The sequence below is a fragment of the Sturnus vulgaris genome, chromosome 4 (assembly GCF_052056855.1).
Source record: "Sturnus vulgaris isolate bStuVul1 chromosome 4, bStuVul1.hap1, whole genome shotgun sequence".
In the NCBI taxonomy this organism is placed as follows: Eukaryota; Metazoa; Chordata; class Aves; order Passeriformes; family Sturnidae; genus Sturnus; species Sturnus vulgaris.
The window spans coordinates 47,886,709-47,906,831 of NC_142246.1; the positions used below are offsets into that span (position 1 = coordinate 47,886,709).

At 42.5% G+C, this 20,123-nt stretch overlaps 2 protein-coding genes across 3 annotated transcripts; both read right to left on the reverse strand.

Annotated features, from left to right (window-relative positions):
* Positions 1-5,484: 5,484 nt before the first annotated feature.
* OSTC (oligosaccharyltransferase complex non-catalytic subunit) lies at positions 5,485-9,787 on the reverse strand. Of its 2 annotated transcripts, XM_014878347.2 has the most exons (5): positions 9,717-9,787; positions 9,294-9,551; positions 8,986-9,079; positions 7,262-7,459; positions 5,485-6,144 (listed from the first exon to the last, which is right to left on the reverse strand). In XM_014878347.2, the coding sequence occupies exons 2-5, from the start codon at positions 9,430-9,432 to the stop codon at positions 6,126-6,128; spliced, it is 450 nt and encodes a 149-aa protein (XP_014733833.1). In that variant the 5' UTR covers positions 9,433-9,551; positions 9,717-9,787; the 3' UTR covers positions 5,485-6,125. The 2 variants fall into 2 exon arrangements, with proteins under 2 accessions (XP_014733833.1, XP_088019978.1); XM_088163852.1 differs by lacking the exons at positions 8,986-9,079; positions 9,717-9,787 and having other exon boundaries at positions 9,294-9,646.
* Positions 9,788-12,924: 3,137 nt separating this feature from the next.
* RPL34 (ribosomal protein L34) lies at positions 12,925-16,395 on the reverse strand. The gene is made up of 5 exons (XM_014878348.2): positions 16,314-16,395; positions 15,677-15,750; positions 15,482-15,581; positions 14,630-14,733; positions 12,925-13,051 (listed from the first exon to the last, which is right to left on the reverse strand). The coding sequence occupies exons 2-5, from the start codon at positions 15,739-15,741 to the stop codon at positions 12,967-12,969; spliced, it is 354 nt and encodes a 117-aa protein (XP_014733834.1). The 5' UTR covers positions 15,742-15,750; positions 16,314-16,395; the 3' UTR covers positions 12,925-12,966.
* Positions 16,396-20,123: the final 3,728 nt, after the last annotated feature.

A 20,123-nucleotide genomic window follows, 5' to 3' on the forward strand; every position in this document is an offset into this window, starting at 1 on the left:
TAATTCCTTTTTCTGTTCTGTCAGTAGGCGGTTAATGGAACTACTTTTTGCTGTCATGTCTAGCTCAAGTAACCACTTGATTATTCAAACTGAACCAAGGCCAGCAGGATTCTGTCCTACAACTGCACTGCAGAGATACTTTTAGAGGACGGATTTAGCTATTTCAAAGACCCTTGAACAACTGTTTTTAAAGACACAGAACCTTGGTGTTTGGAAAGTCAAAAGCCATTGTTCTCAGCCATGGAATAATAAAGATGTGCAGTCACTGAAAGACACCTCAAGAAACCAGTCACTCATCCCACAACAAACCAAAGGTACCTGCAAATTTTAACAGGCATTTTCCAAGCCTGTTCTTAAAGCTGCACAAATCAGAAATTCCATCACTGGCACAGACTATCTAATCCAGTGGTAAAGTACCCTTATAAAGGTTCTTCTAGTATTACCCCAGCTTCTCCTTGCTGCTATTGAAGCTCTATGTACTACTGATAATGCAGAAACAAAATTTCTTCATTCCTTTTCATGCTTAATTTTATGCCTCGTGTACTTGGAAGTTAAAAGTTTTGCCAGTATCTCCATGTGATGTTGTGTTGCTGCACAAAAGGCAATCTGCTCTCCTCTTCAGCTTGTGGTACAGCAGAACCCAAGGACTTATTCTGAGGCATCCCACATTTTGTCAGCTATTTTCTTTGAGCGGCATTGATACTTTGCACTTGTTCCCAGAAAGAATAAACCAGCCTAGTTTTTATAGACCACTCATTGATTTGTTAGGATCACTATGCATCCTAATTCTGCCCTCCTAGCAGTCTTTGAGTTTTATAATTTCTGCTTATTTAGTCAGTACACCCTGCTCAATGCAGGTCAATGGATGTTGAACAAAACTAGCCACAGGACAGACCTAAAAAGTAAGATATCTTTCCACTTTGATATAAGGATATCAACTAATCTATAAACACTCTCTGAAAATGCTTCTCAAAGTACTTTGGAATTCAGCTTATAGCTGTTTTAGCTAAGCCAAGTTTCCAAAACATGCAAGACAGTATCAAAATCTACAGCCCAAACATCTGATTTTCTTCTATCCATGAGGCCCATAACTCTCATATATGCCTTTTTCTTCATATGACTTATTCTCTAAAAATCCAAGTTGGCTACTCATCTTTTTGCTGTTTTTTTTTCCCAGTGCATAAAATGATTCCCCCACACCCCAAAACCTTTTCTTCCAACTGCAGTTATGCTTATTTTTTATTATTCCCCATTCCTCACAGTCCCATCTGCATTTGAAGACAGATGATACTCTGGAAAGCTGAATGTGGTAACTGTACTATCTATCATCCAGGATCTGTACGAAATACCTACAAATTCTGAAATTATTTAAGATGTCTACTAAGTAATGGAGAAAAAGTTTAACTTTCACAGTTTATTTTAGAATAACACAACCAGTCTGAGTTCTTTCAAACTTTTTTTCCCTGTTTCCAGCTAAAAATATAACATTTCCACCAACAACAAAGGGATACCAGTCCCCCCATCCACACTGATCTCTGTAGTGAAAACTGATGCCAAAAAGAGAAGGAAATTACAAATGTCAGTCTTTCACAAGCATTAGGCAGCAGATGATACCATATTGATCTGATTTACTCTGAGATAAATGCTATTTCTTCCAGCTTGCAGGTAGAATGGTCTAAGAGCTTTGACATTTATAGAACCCATATGGGATAGCTACATGATTAAGTCTAACTCCATCTTATGCCTGAAGAACATTAGTAACTAAACTAGTATCATCAAACAGGAGCTCAGCAAATTGCCTTATGGACTCAAGATACTGGACAGCAGAGTGCAGTGCCCTCATCTGCATCTCTAATTAAAACATGGTGGGAATCAGAGATGCTTGACTCCCATTACAGTGCCACAGCTGTTGCTCTAAAATGCACTCATGGTCTCAGTCCAATTCTTGTCTGACAGGTATCCATGTCAAACAAAAAGGACACCAGCACAATTAGTTTTTACCAAAGAAATCAAACGACCTAGAAACGTCCATATTCTTACTAACCACTTCCCATAAAACACTACCCTTTGAAAAAAGTTTGATGCATTAGTTATATTTTTTGTTGTCACTAAAATCCAGATCTCTCCAGAGTTCACCAAACATTATTATAGCTGAAAGATCTTAATGCGACTGAAAGTATTGCAAAACATTCTTCTGAGATTTCTACAACTGTTCCAATTCATTTCATCTAATTGTTTCACAATCGTCTTTTACCCTGTTCTGGAAGAAAACCATTCTAAAAAAACCTGCAGTGTTAAGAAGTAGCAGTGAAAAATTCTGAAAATAGACTCATTACTGCAACCCTTTGTGGGAAAATAATCACATTCACAAACGTGCAATACCAATTACACTATCACAGATGTTGCTATACGATAGAAAAACAGTTTCCATTGCATGCAGGATTTCCACATGTGTCAGGAAAATAAATGACAATTGCTGTCTTTCCTATAGCCACATTAGCTCCCTACATTGAAGGCAGCAGAAGAAATGTAGGGTTGTCTCAGGTTATAAGACTGCAACTCTTAAGAAGTCAAACACATATATCAAGATATCAAGAACGCATATTCATGCATATTTCTTTCAAATGGTTGAATTATCCTCCTTCCTCCACAAATTGTTTCAGTGACACAAATCTTCCAAATACGTGTCAGTTCTTGGAGCAGCAAGGAGTGGGGTCAGTGGAACTGCTATGTTGGACTCTCGGAGTGCAGACTTTGGCCTGCTTATGATCGAGATTGGTAGAATCCCTTGGGTCACAAAGGAGTCCAGGAAGGCCTGACATTCCTTAAGAAGGAAATCTTAAAGATGCAGACCCAGGCCATCCCAATATGCCTAAAGATAACACAAGCAGGAAGCAGACTGAACAGAGCTTTGGCTGAAAATCACAACAAAAGGGAGAGTTTATGACCTTTGCAAGAAGCAGTGGCAACTCAGGAGTATAAAAATCTCAAGAGAATATGCAGGGAGAAAATTAGAAGGGTCAAAGCCCACATAGAACTTAAGCTGGCTACTGCTATAAAAGACAACTAAAAATTACAACTAAACATACATTAGCAACAAAAGACAAATCTAAGGAGAATTTCCATCTTTTACTGAATCTGGAGAAATGTAGGATGAGAAGGATGAGAAGACTGAGGTACTTCATGCCTTCTTTGCCTCAGTCTCTAATAACAACTCATTCTGTGGATACCCAGCCCTCCCAGCTGGAAGACAGGGATGGGGAGCGGGATAAAGCCCCTATAATCCAAGGGAAAGTGGTCAGTGACCTGTTATATTGCTTGGGCACACACAAATCTATGGGGCTGGATGGGATCCATCCAGAGGTCCTCAGTAGAGGAAATGGGTAGAATTGCTCACTGAGCCACTTCCCATCAGTTACCAGCACCTCTTGTGTCTGGAGGCATTTAAGACATGGAGATGTGGCATGCAGGGACATGGTTTGGTGGTGGCAGTGCTGGGTTGATAGTTGGATTTGATGATCTTATAGGTTTTTTCTAACCAAAACAATTCTATGATTCTGTTACTGTTCTACAATATGCAGGAGTCTGGAAAATGCATTGAGGGGGAAAAAAAGAAGTCAGAATGTCTGTTCTTTTTCATCTAGAGGTATTTTTCAGCTTAACGCAATTAAGTATAAGATCATTTAAGGGTTCATATACGTATATACTAACTTTCAAAAGCTACACAAGTTATATATGTCTTCCTGACTACACTGACTAGGCATCATCTCTCAGAGATTAAACTGAAGTCATGCATTCAGTATTTTCTGCATCAAGACAGCCAGAAAATCAAGACCTCTACACTTCAGCCTGACTCTTTCTGTTGCACTTGGAAGTAGGCCAAATTTCTGGTTTTCATCAGGAAAGATGTGTTCCTGAAAGCTCTGCTTTACCTTTACCTTGTTTTTAACCTCTCACCCACTATCTAGTTTAGTTGAACCTTGAGAATATGAACATGAAACACAGATGGATATTGTCACCAGTTTCAGGAAGTTTTCTTTCAGTCACTGAAACATTCCTATTAGTATTCCAAGCTATTAGAAGCCACCTGCTGTTACCTATAAAGAACAGCAGACAATTACAGAAAATACCAGCCTTTCTTTAGGGCAAAGGGGATTCCTCTAACACACTGCAATACTTCTTTGCAGTTTATTTGACTGAGTAGAAATTTTACCTTGGGTGACAAGCCTTCAAACCACATTTAAAATGAACCAATCTCCAGTAGTGCATTTTGGCATCTTCCAAACTACCATGCTCCTCATTTCTAAAGTCTATCTTCTGCTCTGCATTTGTTTTCCTAGTTCTCTCTGTGCCACAGGCTTTGGCAGATGATCATACCAGACCTAGCTGGGAGTCTGGGACCAAAAAACTGTGATGTTCCTTCAGCCTTATTTGCTGCAGAGGGAGTCACCTAGTTTTACTCTCCCAAAACTATCTTCTACCCTGCAATTACGACTGCTTCAGTTGTTGTTTCAAGTTACATCACCTGGCCTTCAATTACAGTGAAAGGCACTTCACAGAGCAAAGGCACTGAACTGTGCCTTTAAAATCACTGTTCAAGAGCCTGCTCCTTTAGAACAGGAGGGTGAAGCTCAACTGCAGTACAACAAGCACTAAGCCAGAAGAATCTTGATTACAGTCAGTGAACTGACTTTCTGGTTTGACTTGCCTCTCATAGCATTCAAAAAGACGACTTAAGATTTTATTTACTTACCTATATTAATAATCCCCCTGAAGGTAAGCATGTGTTTCACCAAAACCACAGTGACCAAAAGATAACTGTGTCAAAAAGACTGCAAATTTTGCAGTAATGAGCCTCATAAAACAGATCAAACTACCTCAAATCTTAATGACCAACATGTAAGATGAAGAGATGCAAAAGTGTCACATCATATGTAAGAATGAGGCAGTGGAAGTGACATATCCTGAGGGCAGATGATTAATAACTAGGTCAGAAATTTGATTAAGTATGTGAACAGTAATGCTTACTTCACAATTACAGGAATAAATAACTTTTCTACTTTATATTATTATACTGATTAAAATAGTGTTTCAAACACACATGGATTGCAAAAAAATATATTTATGGTGATTCAGAGGGATCTTTCCTTCCCCCAAAATGCAATACATTACTTGAATGAAACATTTCAGCAACATTCAATCTTTTAAAATTAAGACAAATTAAAGTGGAATTTAGCCTCACACATAAAAGTAGCAGTTTCAGAAGTAAGTTTTCTTGGCTACTGATAACAGCATGTTGTTTGCATACAGTACAAATGCGTGGGAAATGAGGCTTCTTGTCCCTGATAGTAAGAAAAAAAAAATCATTATCCGACAGTGAAACACAAAGCTGAAATTACATGGTCATGGTATGGCAACTCACGTATGAATGTAGAACAGTCCATGCAAACAAGAAAAAGCTTTACAAGTTGTGCAAAATTAAAATAATTTTTTAGAAAATAAGTTTTATTTGGCTCCTTTTGTACACTTTTTCTTTTAAAAAAATGCACATCATACAATTTTCCCTTCCCGGTGCATGTCTGGATTTGCTCACATAGAGCATTAATATCATTAATACCAAGGCTAAAGATGCCTTAACAATACTTTCAGACACATTGTATTCTGGCTATAAAGCATCCAAGGTTACTAATTATCTGATTACAACTTGGAAATCAATGTTTTGTGTGTTTTTTCTCTGATTCACATACATAATTGTCCCACACAGAAGAGGGAAGAGGAGACAGACCTGCCACAAAGAACCGTCAATGGCGAATACTCATTTCAGGTAGAGCTAAAGGTAGGTTGTCTACTTCATACTGAAATGGAATATAAAAGAAATACTCCACTATATAGCTTTCTCTTTTTCAGAAGCTCTACATCAGAAATGATAAAACATTGCTTAAAAACTACAGATCAGCCACTGGTAGTGAGAGTTTGCAGAGAAAGCACTCTTTCCCTAGTTGTTTCTCATGGCCAGGTCTCTGCTGTTGATGGTAACTATAGAACTTGTTTCTTGCTGTTTCTTCTTAAAACACTTCGTGAAGAGGAGTAAATTCAGCTCGAACTTTCACACAGCACAAGAGGCACTAACCCATCAAGTAGCCCCTACAGAAAAAAAATTAATTTGGAGAAAAAGTTAGCAAACATAGGCAGCACTCCTCAAAAATCAAGAGACATACAATCTTAAACCAAAACTTAAGACTGCAAAAGCCTCTGCTGATCAAGGCTATTTGGCCATCTTAACTATACACTCCTTACTTAAGCTGATTTTCTTCAATGAACACTGAAAATGCATTAGCCTATTCTCAATCCAACTTTGGCAATTGTTTGAGATTTTTGAAGCCCACGTTATACCCTAAGAAATGCTGTTTATTTATGCCCTTTACACAAATTACATGTTAAGATATTCAATACAACCTGATCTTTCCTTGACACTCCACACAAATCTGTTCTCTCTTCCATTTCTCTGAAGCCCTGTTCTTTTCATGAATTTCAGAATGAGAACTGTTGTACAGAAACACATGTACTCAGTGAAGCAAAAAAACACATAGCATCAATGAAGCAAGAAGATATAGGGTAGGTCCCTATCAGGATACCTGGTGCCAGGGAACCCATCACTTCTGTGTTATGAAACAAAATTTTTAAGTACATTGTAGAGGCCAAAAAAAGTATTTAAGAATAGAAGAATGACTGTCACTATTAATTCAACACTTCATGGAGCTACTCCAAAAATTTGCTACCAGTACCTCTAAACATCAGGTTTCAGCTATTCTGAATTAAACAGATTGAAAAATACAGAGGGGGAAAAATTGGAAAGCCTGCATTTGATTTTGCACAGCCTGAAAGCTACAGATCTCTTCCTCTTCTGCCTTTCTTCAAGTACTTTAACAGTTCCATCTTCCTCAAAGCCCTACTTTGTAGCTACTTACCTGACCAGTACATACAATGAATTTTAAGGTACACTGAGCAAGTCAGATTCGCTAATCGTATTTTCTAACACATCAGAACTGTCACCCTTTTTTTAACTACAGCACGATCTTAGAGTAGCTGGCTCCCAAAGCATCCCACCTCAATTCAAGATAGCTTGTTCCAAAATAAGCAGTGAAAAAAGCAACTTATATTCAAGCTGAAGATCACCATATTTTCTGTTACTCTTAAATTTAACACAGCACACATAAGCCACAAAAGAGAATAAAGGCTGAAGGATAATTAAATCACTTACGGTAATTTCATCCTCATGAAAACTCTGGCCATGAAGAAGCTCAAAAGCACACTAACAAATCCAATAAAGAGCAAGAGAAACCTATTCAACTTGGGGATATTTGGTGCATTGGATCGATCCAGAATTATGAATCCTAGGCCACCCATTGTGAAGAGGAAGCTGGATGCAAGGCCTTCCATAATATACTGTCCATTTACTCTAAAGGAGAAGAAAAAAAAAGGAGAAAAGAATCAGAAAAATATTAAAGAAATTATTTACATTTCAAACCCCATCTACTCAACATGCTTTAGCTGTACACACAGGATGATTAGCTTTGATGGCTGACTTTCTAACTAAAGCAAGTAGGAAACTGATGCTATACAACAAGATTTTAATACACAATTTATCTCCAGAACTGAGAGTCTGCAAGGTGCCCAGTCCAGCACATGAGAGGATTTATACATATTTGTGCATACTAACAGCTACCACCCAGGCTCACTGGTTTGCAAAACCACCTAGTCCAAGGAGGTCCCTGGTTATACAGATGGGCCCCAGGCATGGCACCACGACCTCCTTATTTCCATCCCAGTGTTCGGCAGGACAGCCTGAATCCTTTCCTCAGGACAAAGCACCATGACAGCACATGAAACATATCTGCTGGTTCCAGCACACATCCTGCAGGATGTTTTGTTGCCTGCTTGCTGAGCCTGCATGGATCCACTGCAGGGACCAGCCTGAGGTTCCCGTGGGGCTCTCTATCAGCCCAGACAGCTGGACTTCCTTCTTACAAATGGGAAGAGATGGAGAGTGAGGAAGTTGAGATGCAGAAAGAATATTGCACCTGGATCACGAATCTCCTGCTTCCCACAGGTACCGAGCCAATTTCCTATCCTCCTAATCAGCAACCTCATAAAACTGATATTGATGAAACTATGGTGGATGCCCATACAAAAATAAAGATTATCATTACCGCCTCATATCCTGGAAATAAACAAGTTTGTCTTCTCTTATCTTGTTTCACTGACAAATAACACTGCTAGCAACTCCCTGCAGTAACTTGATTAATCGGCATTGCAGCAATCCAACCCAGTCTGAAACACACATCTAGTCCAAGTCAAAATCTGTCACAACAACCATGTCACAGACCTCAGAGATTCAACCAACTTTTTTGGTATTTAACAAAAATAGTTTTTGTTTTCCACCCCCCCCCCGCAATTACAAAAGTAGATTTAACTCTCTTCAGACCAGTTTACTACTAGGAGCCTCCAGCTCATTTTCAGTAATAGGGTACTAGGAAGACCCTGTTGCTACACATTTGTAACCATGTTCCCCATCAGCGTCCCAAGTACACTAGAGTTTAAAAGGTAAGAAGCCAAAGTTCCCCAAACATTACATATTCTGAAACAAAAAATGATCAAACATATCTGCATCCAGTATAAAGTTCAACTTGAATAGCAAGAAGAAGAAGAAGAAGCCCAAAACAATTTCTTTTTACCAGACCTCTCATTTTTAAAAGTTTTAGGACTAAGTTTTTTGGTTTCTGTTGGTTTCAATGCTGGTTTGGTGGAGTTTTTTCTAAGTACTGGCACACCAAGTACTGATACAAGAAAACTCCTGTTGGGAAGGGAAGGGAAATGGAAAGGAAAAGGAAAGGAAAAGAAGCACAGCCCGGCAAGACCGGGTTTGTTCCCCTGAGCTTAGGCATTTGCAGCACGTCGCTGGTGGGGACAGGGCCCTGCTCTGACCTGTATGCCAAGAAAGCCACCGGCCTCTGATGCCCGTGTTCGTCTGTCATCGACCCCACGCTCGGAGGTTCCACGATCACGTCATAGATAATTCCTGCGGGGACGAAAGCAAGCACCGACTTCGACTCGCAGCAGCGAGAAGCGCCCTGGCACCGCGGGCACGCTCGGGGATGCCCGAGGTTCGTGTTTTACAGGCGGTTCGGACCCGGACGCGGGGTCAGCAGCGGCTCGGCCACACGGGGCAGGGACCGAAGGAGAGCTGCTCCGTGAGCGGGGCCTCCCCTTCACCCCGCCCGCCCCGGTCTCACCTCCAGTGATGAGGAAGTAGGACACGACCACCAGCGCGTACACGGTCATGGCCGAGGGCATGTGTATCCAGCTCGGCCGCTTCAGCTTGATGTTGGGGCACTCGAGCACGGCGAAGGGCAGGCGGTACAGCGTCTCCATGGCCGCACTGCGGTCCCGGGGCGGCCGCTGCCCCGCTGCTCACTCCCGGCGTTGTCCGGTCCCTGCCGCCGCGCTCCGCCACCGACACGAAGGCGGAAACGGAAATGGGCTGCTGCGTCCTGACAGGGGGAAATAGATTACTTTTTAAAAAGAAAACTAAACAAAGCACTAGAAGTCTACGACCAGGCTTAAACGACATAATCGGAAAGATAAGGTTTTCTGTCTGCATAAAAGCGTGGAAATGCCGCCAGTCCTCCGTAGAAGGGTCTATCCGTCTTACTCACCTGCCAGGACCCGGTAGCCCTGACGTGTCGGCGCTGGGTACCGGCGCCTGGCGGGGGGAGTGGCCGGGAACAGGCCACGCCCCTGGGCCGGGCAGCCACGTGGCCGCCCCGGGACCTGCGTGTGGCCCCGGTGCCACCGGCCCTCCCGGCTGGACACTGGCCTGACGCTACCTGCAGCAGCAGGGGCAACGCCGGCACCGCAGTCCCTGCCACGGAGTAGGGGCGCCTTTGGGCACGCCTGTGCTGATGCCGTTTTCGGTGGGGGAAAGGAAAAGCCACGTTCCGCCTGACCACGTTCCGCAGTCAGGCTGGGGAGATGCAGGCAAAGTTCCATAGTAGGCCTTACCCCAGTCCCCGTGTTTGCAGGGGAGCGTGGGGCTGGGATGTGGTGCCCGTTCTGACCCACTGCCAGAGGACACCCCCACAGCTGCACACAGACTGGGGAGGAAAAGGCACATCACACCAGTCACTGCTGAGAGCAAGCAGGATACCGTGTGTTACAGCCATCTCACATGCTCCTGTAAGTGTGCAAACACCTCAGCGGCGCAGCCCAGCCCAGCCTGGCCCCTCCTGCCTCTGTCCTCAGCTCGCTTTGGAGAGCAGCATCCAGGCAGCACATGAGAAAACTCCCCGTTTTGAGTGGAAGCCTCTCTAGTTTGTTATAAATGAGCGACAAAAGTCTCGATATTCAGCAAAATTTAGATTGCTTTATTTGATATAGAAAGAGCAAGCAGCGCGCTGGGGAACGTGAGGGGTCACCGCCCGTTCCACGCTCCACCGAACCTTGGTTTGCAGCCTCTTCTTATACTGTGGTTTCTCGTTCACAAATTCACAAAGCCTTTGGGTGATAATTAGTCACAGATAGCCATCCGGTCCTTGTAGATAACCACCAGAGAAGTTCTGGGAGTCTGGTTTTTGGGATAGGCAGTATTGATCAGACAAAGGCAGGAAGGGCTTTTTGGGAAGTCCAATTTTGCAAGCTGGTAGCCGATACAACTTATTTGAAAAACATAACATAACATATTATAATGTAACATAATACAACGTAATATAACAAGGTGATTTTAAACAGAATTATTTAATCATATAATTTCCTTTATCTAGTGTCCATGCTTCACTTTAGAGCTTAGTATTCTGGTTTATACAAACCCTAATGCTTTTGTGATTAACACGAATCTTTTAGCAATTGTCACAAGTTCCTCTTGCTTCAAGAAAGGGACGGGGAAGAACTCTTCACTCCAGGTTACAGGAGCACATTTCAAAGCATTTGCGCCAGCTGAACTCGCCCACCTCGCCATGCTACCCAGCCTACTTCCCACTGCGCAGCCTTTCCCCAAATGTCTGCCCCCATTCTTGCACTGCAGCCAAGTGGTCAAACTGTTTTAAAATAATTACGGGCCTTATTACCATTTCACTGACACACTGCCTAATGACGCTTTGATTTATGCCTGCAGAGGCAATACCATTTCTCCTAACTCGTAACTGATGCCTTCTGATGCAATCATATCATTTGTAGCTAGATGTTTTCAGTCTTACCCTTCCTGTTTGGAAAAATCTCCCTCTCGGTGCCTGTCAGCAGGTGTATATGACATTTATCCTCATTATTCCAAAATTATTCTCCCTCCATCTCTACTCCTTTCCAAAAGCTTGAAGGAAAACTCTAATCTCAGAGCTTTAATGCAAAACAGGGGCAGGTTGCACACACCTGCCCTAGTTGCTGCTTTGTTTTTTTCCAGCATGCTAAAGTATTAAAGTTTGTACCAGAACAGTAAGACAACTAAGGAAATGTTAACCTTGTAAAGTAGCTATAGTAACAGCACACAAAAATGTTGAGTAGTAGTGTTAGTCTCAAAACCTCCTTTAATGAGCTACAGCCTTTGCACCTGAGCTGAGGAGAAATGCTTCACATACTTCAAGCTACATTATCCATTTTGTGAATATTGCGAATTATTTTAACTCCTTTAACCGTGAAGAAATCCTTGGGGAGGTACAAGTCTTTTCACCATGCATGGCATTGAGTTACGGACCAGAGCCACCTCCTGCTGTCACTCAGGAGGCAGCTGAGAGCTGCCAGGCACCTCAACCAAAGCACCAGCTCACTGCCACCCAGAAGGGCTTTTCAACTCAGTCTTCTACCCTCTCTCCCTTGGCTGCTGCACAGCTGACAAGAGCGAGGCAGGGTAAAAAGGCAGCATGCACTCAGGAGCGACCTGCACGCATCTCGAAGCCACAGCCTGAGCATGCTCCACAGTGACCTGAGAAACCCGTTTAAGTGGCACTCTCACAGCTCCCAGTAAGCCTGTGTGCTCACTATTTCTCCTCCTTCCTTACTCTCCTAGTAGAGCTCACTACTTTTTGAAAAAATAGTTATTGATTAAAAACAGGTAAAAATTGATGCACATCAGTTAAAATTTCAGAGTTGGGGCTGAGGAATACCTGTACATGTAGGCAAAACAAAAATTATCCTGACTGCGTTGTAACACTCCTGAACAGCATTAAGAGACATATTTAGAGCTCTCTACAAAACAGAATGAAGCACAGCCACTTTTTTACATAAAAATTACATCCTTGATGATAAACCAACAAACTTTGGTTCAAATTTCAATACCAGAGGCCCAAATTGCTACTCTAAATCAGGAAGCCTTTAAAGGTCTGTCCTAGGTGTACCCTGGAGCTGTTGGTATTGTACCTTTAACTGCTGACCCAGGAAGGCCCAACAGGATACAGCAGCTGCAGCTTTCTTCCAGGAAATCCAGATGTAGCAGTATGCAACTGTCTGATGGACACAGCACTAGTTTTGAGAAGTTAAGACTATTCTCTCCACCCTCACTTGAGTAATACCACATACAATTTTTAAAAATCTACCTTAGGCTTATACTAGCTGTCCTCTTCTGTTTGCTCTTATTTTTCAAAGTCCTAACTTTCTTCTCAGCCAAGTCTTCCAATGACTTCATAAACAGCGGCTGAAAGAAAAACTGCACTGCTGAAAGTTACTCCATTCCCTCTAAATGACTGAGCCTGAGCTGGGATTCCTGTTTAACCAGACTTCCTTCCAGCTGCTTGATTTCCCTGTCAGCAGGAAGCACTGAACAGAGCATCCTGACTTACAGGTTTTGCTGCAGCAAAACCCAGCTCTGCACGGTACAACCTGTGAGGAGCAGCAGCTCCTACCAGCTTTGAGTTGCACACAGAATGACAGGACGCAAGAGAAGTGGAGATTCCATTTATTGGGCTGAAACTACAAATAGATTCACTTTGACTTCTGGCTCTGTGCTTGAGCCTTCAACACTTTCACAACGATCTTCTGCTCCTCAATAAGAAAAGCTCGTTTGATCCTGGAAAAGAAAAACTTCTTTAGGATATGTATCTATCTACTAAAGTATAAACACAAACGTAAGACAAATTACAGTTAATTTTGCCATCTCCCACATTCATTGCACGTGTGGTATTAGTTCCACAGTTACATAAAAAGGGAACCCACTGCTGTTCTTGCCAGCAGCAAAAGACAGGGACAGTGGCACTGTACAAATGTAGCAGTTTGGGGATGGTAGCCTATGGTGCCTGCAAATTTAGGGTAAGTGGCTTGGAAGCAAGCAAGGTAATACTTGATGGCTGAACACGGGAAAATTTACCATCCATACAAACTTCAAAGGCAAAAAGCAGAACTCCTAACTGGAGAATTAATTTAATTCCGCTGAAGTCAGAATTGGTGTGACGAGTCGTGGTCAGCTCTCTTCCTCAGAACTACAGGAAAACTACGTGCATCCAGTTACCAAAACCAGGAATACTTTCCCTGTCAGGATTAAAGCTCCTTGCATATCAACAGGGAAAAGCCTAGCAGGTCAAGTCATGGCCAAATATGACTATTTCTGGAAGACATGCAGGGCCCCAGGCAGACGCAACAGATCTATGCACCAGCACTCACATGCCAACAGACTATTTGATAGTTCTGAGTTAACAGCACAAGTGTATCATACACACTCTTCTACTCTTAAACATTAAAATGCCTTCTCTAAGTATCTGGTATGTATGGCTATTTCTGCAGTACAGAAACCTGTCAAAGATGCCTAAGTGGGTCCAGGAGAAAACCTGACCATTACAGGAAAGGAGGTATCTGTAATTTCTGGTTTAGGCACAGTAAGAATAAAACATACTCATGCACTAAAATTTACCTATCAAGCTCATGCAGGGTTTGGGAAAACACTCAGAAAAAAAGTGGCTTTCAACATAGAAAAGTTATGCTACAGCTCTGCAGCTGCAGCAGCTCATCTTCAGTGGTGCCTAATGTAATCTTAGAACTTACACATGCCAAAAAGAAAAAAATGTTGGCATTACAGATGAGAAAAACTGGCATTAAACTGCTGACTCCAGAGATCTACTTTGTTTACCATTCACAAAGATGATACACTCACAGTCATGTTTTTCCTCAAACTTGCCAAAGAAGCATAGGATATGCAATTGCTACAAATAAAACTGAATTCAGTGAGGCCCAGCAAAGGCTATTTTAAAGCTTAACCACATAAAGCTGCTTAACACACAACCAAGTAATATCTCTGAATGTCGAAACACTACAAAGAAGTGAAAAATTAAATTAAATCTGATAAGGCAAAACATGACAACAGAACAGAATAACCTTTACTATGGGCAGTCAATACAAAAGATAAAAATCCAACCCAAGCAGATTGTTCAGTATCAATGCAAAACTGGGACAAAATCACAGGCATCACTGCTTAACGTGCCCCACACTCACACTCTCCATCTCCCTACACCAGTGTCAGACAAGAGCCTTCAAAATTTGGGTCCACAAATTTTGAGAATGAGAACAGGTAGCAAGGTAGAAATGAGAACAGAGAGAGATGTAAAAATTTTCTAAGAGTCAACCTCAAGAATAAAGCTGACTTTCTGTAAATTACCTGTCACGGACACACTTGGCACACATGGAACCACCATAGGCTCTGCTAACGTGTTTCTTCGTTTTTGACAGCCTCATCAGAACTTTGGGGCGCACAGCACGGACCTACAGACAGCAAAAAAAAAAAAAAAAGGAGCGTGTCACAGGACAGCAGTCTTGTGTATCTGTCACATAAAAACCAACATCACTTTCATAGTAAAAAAAAAAAAAAAAAGCAGCCAACACTGAAGTTTACTATTCAAGATGCTAAAAAGCGATTGAGGTCGCAGCTCATTGCAAGTGCCATCTTCAGCATTCCTAAGCTGATCTTTTCATTCCACCACAGGGGTTCACCAAGAGGTTCATTTAACAACTGGTTATAAAAGACTGTTTTTCTCAAAGATAGGAACTGCTCAAAGATCAACATTACTCAAGCATTCCCAATATCTGTTATAAGCAATGGTGTTACTTCAAGAAAGCATTCTGAAGAAAATTATGTCAAGAATATTAATTCCTTTTTTCTAAATATGAGACATTTCTAAACTTGGCTTACCCTTTCTTTCTGCAAGCCTAGTAGTTCCAACTCACATTTTTAAACCTGCTATAGAGTTGCCCTGTCTAGCTTTAAAACTTTCAGATTTTCTAAAGCAAGATTTTATATTTAGTAATAATGGAAACCAAGAACATTTAAAACTGAGCTTCCAAAGTTTATTTTTCCAGTAAACTTTAAAACATTTGATTTGAATATTATAAAGAAAAAGTTACTTCAACAAGAACTGGTCAATAAACAGGCTCATTATATACTTGGAAAGGCCCTTTGTACTGAAAAAACGCTGCAGCAGAGACACCCCTAGGTCTTTATGATCATACTTACACCACGAAGTCTTCCTGGGCAAATACCACATGCTGACTTGGGGGCCTTTCCCACTTTCTTGGTGTAAAGGTAAACAATCCTGTTCCCGGGTGTTCGGGACCTAAGCACAGCAAAAAACATTCAGTTATCGTAACAATCAAAACTGAAACATCACCTATTTACAAAAGAAGTTTTCTTACAAACTGTCTTACTTACAGTCTGGTCTTGTTGGAAGCTGTGTTGTAGGACAACCTACGGCGGTATGTCAGGCGCTGCACCATTTTTCACCCCTAAACAAGTCAAAACCAAGGCGGCACTAGTTAAGAGCTCGATGTCCACATCTCACAGGATCACCTGTACTGAGCCAGATCTGAAACAGCAGCTGCCGATTCGACATTAATGAAACTAAAGCCTTTCCTAATCAGCGGCAGACAACACAACTATATCAGAGAACAACAAAATGCGTCACAGCGGGCACGATGCGATCTGCAGTGAAAATCCACCCGAACTAACTTGAACACTGTTCAAACATCCTAGTCTTGCCTGGATTATGTCACACTCTCCTAAGGAACTGCTTAAAGCTTTAACAGCTACATAATTTATAGTCAACGTAAGCTTCAATCACATCCCCGGGAGACGCGGGCCCTGCTCGGGAGCTCCACCGCGGAGTCCTGAGGAGGCCCGGCTTCTCGGCCGGGCAGCTCTGCCCCCCGCTCCAGCCCACGCGCGGGGAGCAGCAGCGCCGCCGATCCATCCCCACAGCCCCTCGGGGTCTCGGATCGCGCTCGCTGCCCGCCGGGCCCCGGATGGAGGCGGATGGGCGCCCACAGCCCTCGGTCTCCCACTGCCATACCTGGCGCCGCCGGACTTGGAAGAGGAAGCGGAAATGCACGGGTCAACATTGAAATAGAGGCGGGCACGGGCCCGGAAAAAATAGCGGCGCTTGCGCACTAGAGCCTGCCTGCGATGCAGAGTGGCGAGTGGGCACCGCCATGTTGTACGGCACGAAAGTGCAAGGTGGCGCCATGTTGTACGGCTGAAGCGGGGCGGGGCGCCGCTCGGCGGCGGGATCGGGAGCAGGAGCAGGAGCAGGAGCAATGAGCGTGATGGGGCCCCCGTTTTATTTATTGTCTGTTTTGCCGAAAAACTGTTTTACTAAAATACTGGCTTCTGTCCTCAGAAAGAAGGGTTAATGCTTTATTATGGTAATTACATAGCCATGGGCCCAGAAGCCATTCCCCATTCTGCTGTTCTAAACTCTGAATTACAAGTCACTCATGCAGCTTTTCCACAGCAAACTGGCACGTGACACACCTGGGAACCGTGTGTCTTACACAAAACTTCCACAAGGAAGGGCTGGTCCCCCGAATCCCTCGAAAGCCTTTCCTGGAGCACTGCAGGGCTGTCCTTGCGATGCTCTGTTCCCCTGGAGATGCTCTCACTCCTGACCAGCACTGGCCTTCCCAGGCACTGAACCAGGCAGACAGGCTGATCCCAAAACTGGGCCCTCTGGAGAGCTACACAATGCCCACATTTGCCTGACACCTCCTTGCTATACTCTCTGTGTCACATTTTCTGACTTTGAGGATTATCTTGCTTGGTGAGAGCATGGTGCTAATGACACCAAGGTTGTTGGTACAATCCCTGTATGGGCCATTCTCCTAAGACTTGGACTCAATGATCCTTGGGGGTACCTTTGAACTCAGAATGTTCTGGGAAATCTATTTAATAGCCTCTGGTAGGCCCCTGAGAAAAGAAAAGAAAGGAAATGGCAAGAGCTAAGGGACTATAAGATGGCTTGTTGGTAGCCAGAAACAGCATTCCAGTGGTGCCAGATCTGCCATATTAAAATCTAAATGCACAGAAAGTACCTCTGGCAGCCCCTCACCTTTTCTTTAAACACTGTGTTGATAAGAAGGAAAGGAGAAACACTCCCTGGACTACACTTCTCCCAGATGTTTGTCTCAGCTCCCATCCCACACCCTCTGGTCCCTGCCAAGCTGAGGAGCATGTTGACAAGCAGAGCTCCTCTGTGTTCTGAAATCAGGATCTGGCCTCTGCTTTCCATATATGACCTTACTAATGCATCTGGATCCCACTCCACCACCTGGCTCTGACACAGGAAAGACCAAAAGATTTTAAAGCACGTTTCCATCACTTCTGCTCCCTAGCCTCTGGTGGCAGGGGTGGTGTTACCACTGCCACACCAAGTCCATCCCCTCCTTGTCACAGTGTGTGAATGCCTAGTGGCTGTTGCCATAATTGACGCTGACTCACACAGTCAAAATCTTCATACAGCATCAATGGGAAACCACCATCTGCAAGGAGGACGAGGTTGGACCCACTGTCTGTGAGCCCTCAAATGCTCTTTGGCTTCACTGACCTGAGCACTGTTCCACAATGATACTTAGGGACCCACACATTAAGCATGTAGGGTGCTGCTGCTGCCATCATTAATGGCTTCAGCTCCGCTTTTGGAGATTAGCAGGTGCTCAGAAAGCTTTGATGTGTGCTCCTGGCCTTATTTATGTATTTGTATCTCTGTTGTACTGCACCCTTCCTGTTTTCAATCTATAATTATTATTTTGGTTAATTATTGACTCTTTTTAAGTGCAAATCATGGACACCAGAATTATTTTTTAATTCATGAAAGAAGAGAAAATATATATGAACTAGATTTTAGGGTATATTTAAAGTAGGAGCGTATTTTAGAAGACAAGTAAATTTCAGAGCAATTAGAGTATTTAACATGAACTTTCTAGGCCCAGAACCCTGAGGGGAATAAGAAAGCCAATTAAATTAGATCAAATAATCATGCCTAAGTATAAAAGTGTAACAGAATCAAATTGTTAAAGAACAACACTATTAAATTATGATAGAATAGTTTAGATGTTGTCAGTGCAACAGGTAACTTTTATTATTGACAATAATATTATTGATACCTTTTTGAACTTACCCCATTCAGGCTCTAAATTCAAACAGTATAAGTTTTAGAAACTGCCAATTAAATTCCAGCCATTTGCTTCTGTCGATGTACTGGCCTAGTTTTCCAAGCATTTTCAGTTCTTTTTTTGAGAGGAACAGGACTACAAGGCAAATGGCTCACCGGAGTATCTGAAAATGTTAGCTTAATGACAACTGGTTTAATGCTATCTAATGTGGGGATAAGATTTGAAGCAGAAGCTCACTAAGCCCATTTTGTACAGATTAGTCAAGTGATTCATGTTCTCTGCTACTCCTATCTCTTCACAGGACCAAAACATCTCTTTTGGGAGAAGTAATTTTCCATATCCAGCATGTCTCGTTAACTCTTTCTGCATTTTATTCTTTCCTTAAATGCAACAAAGGGGATAGATTAGCAAATGCACAGCCCAACAATGTGGAAAAGTAACAGCAGCATCCTATAAAATTAATTTTTTCCTTCTAGGATGTCAGTGGAAGCATAGCACCTGAGGCTGGGGGCCTTTTTAATTGAGAAAACTGGAGGCCAGCTTCCAGGATGTACTTGCTTATTGGCAGTGCAAACCATAAACCTCTTTTCCACCAGATCCAATTGGAAAGATAATAATCTCTGATGGCAATTTAGTAATGGAATATATTTTGCACCAGCCAGCAGGTTGTCACCATATTCTGCTTAATGCATCAGAAGAACACTTTGTTTACAGTTTAAGATCAATTTTTGGTATGTTGACTGACCTTTCTTTCTTTTCCATGTGGTCCTCTCTTGATCTCTCTTTTTAAGCCCTATGTGTGTGTATGACAATTTGCTTGGTCACAGGGAAAGTTCCAACAGAGTAAGAGTGAGAGTTCCCAAAGGCATAAGGCTTGATTAGCCTGGCTGGATCTCTTATACTTTCCTCTTCAACACTTCTGTACCACTTCCAGGAGTCTACTAGGTCCCAGGAGGATTCCACTGCCCCATTAACTTCTCTTCATGGATCCCTCTAGGGCTTTTCTCTACAGTAAGCTTCAATTAAAAGATGAGATATGTTTTCACTCATATTCACTTGCTGTTGTACCAGTCTAGACTGGCAAATTCTGAGAGGCATGGGAAGGAAAGCAAGCCTGTGGGCAAGCACATACTGGGTGCTGCATAGAGGAGAAGACATGATGGCTGAGGGACAGATATGATGGCTGAGGGACGTGCTGCTCCTGTTAAGTCACAGGCACAATACCAATTCTGTGGACAGTGGATGAATACGTGTTTTAGAAATGTCTCATTGAAGTCAGAATTCAGCCTCAGGAGCTAACCAACAGGCTTAGGTCCATAAATGTGGAAAGGAAACAAGAAACCTTGGAGAATTATTAGCAACTATTGGAAAGGGGAGAAAGAAGAGGTCCTCGGCTCCACTGTCTCTCCAGAGCTGATTTTCTTCTTTAAAATCTCATCCCCTTTCCTTGTTAACTATGTGGCATGTATCACAATGTGATTATACTAATTTGAATCAACATAACCTTCCGCAACACAGACCTGTGCAAATTACGTTATGAGAAGTTGTAGTTCATTTCCATTTCAGTGGAGCTTGTTAAACAAGCAAAATTATTTTGTAGCAAAGGGAAAAACAATTTAGTGGAATGTAGTCCTAGCAGAGGAAGTACATAATATTGTATTTGGGTTGAAACTTTTTCTGTCAAAAATGTCATAACCCTATAAGAAAGAGAA

Bases quoted from the DNA above. Each gene is read 5' to 3' on its own strand.
- OSTC (XM_088163852.1), bottom strand. From the start codon at position 9,631: ATGTCGTTTAAGCCTGGTCGTAGACTTCTAGTGCTTTGTTTAGTTTTC. The intron at 7,460-9,293 runs GTGAGACCGGGG...CTTCTCCTTTAG, and splicing joins CTACTTCCTCATCACTGGAG to AGTAAATGGACAGTATATTA.
- RPL34 (XM_014878348.2), bottom strand. From the start codon at position 15,741: ATGGTGCAGCGCCTGACATACCGCCGTAGGTTGTCCTACAACACAGCT. The intron at 15,582-15,676 runs GTAAGTAAGACA...TGCTGTGCTTAG, and splicing joins GCTTCCAACAAGACCAGACT to GTCCCGAACACCCGGGAACA. The intron at 14,734-15,481 runs GTAAGTATGATC...TGCTGTCTGTAG, and splicing joins GCCCAGGAAGACTTCGTGGT to GTCCGTGCTGTGCGCCCCAA.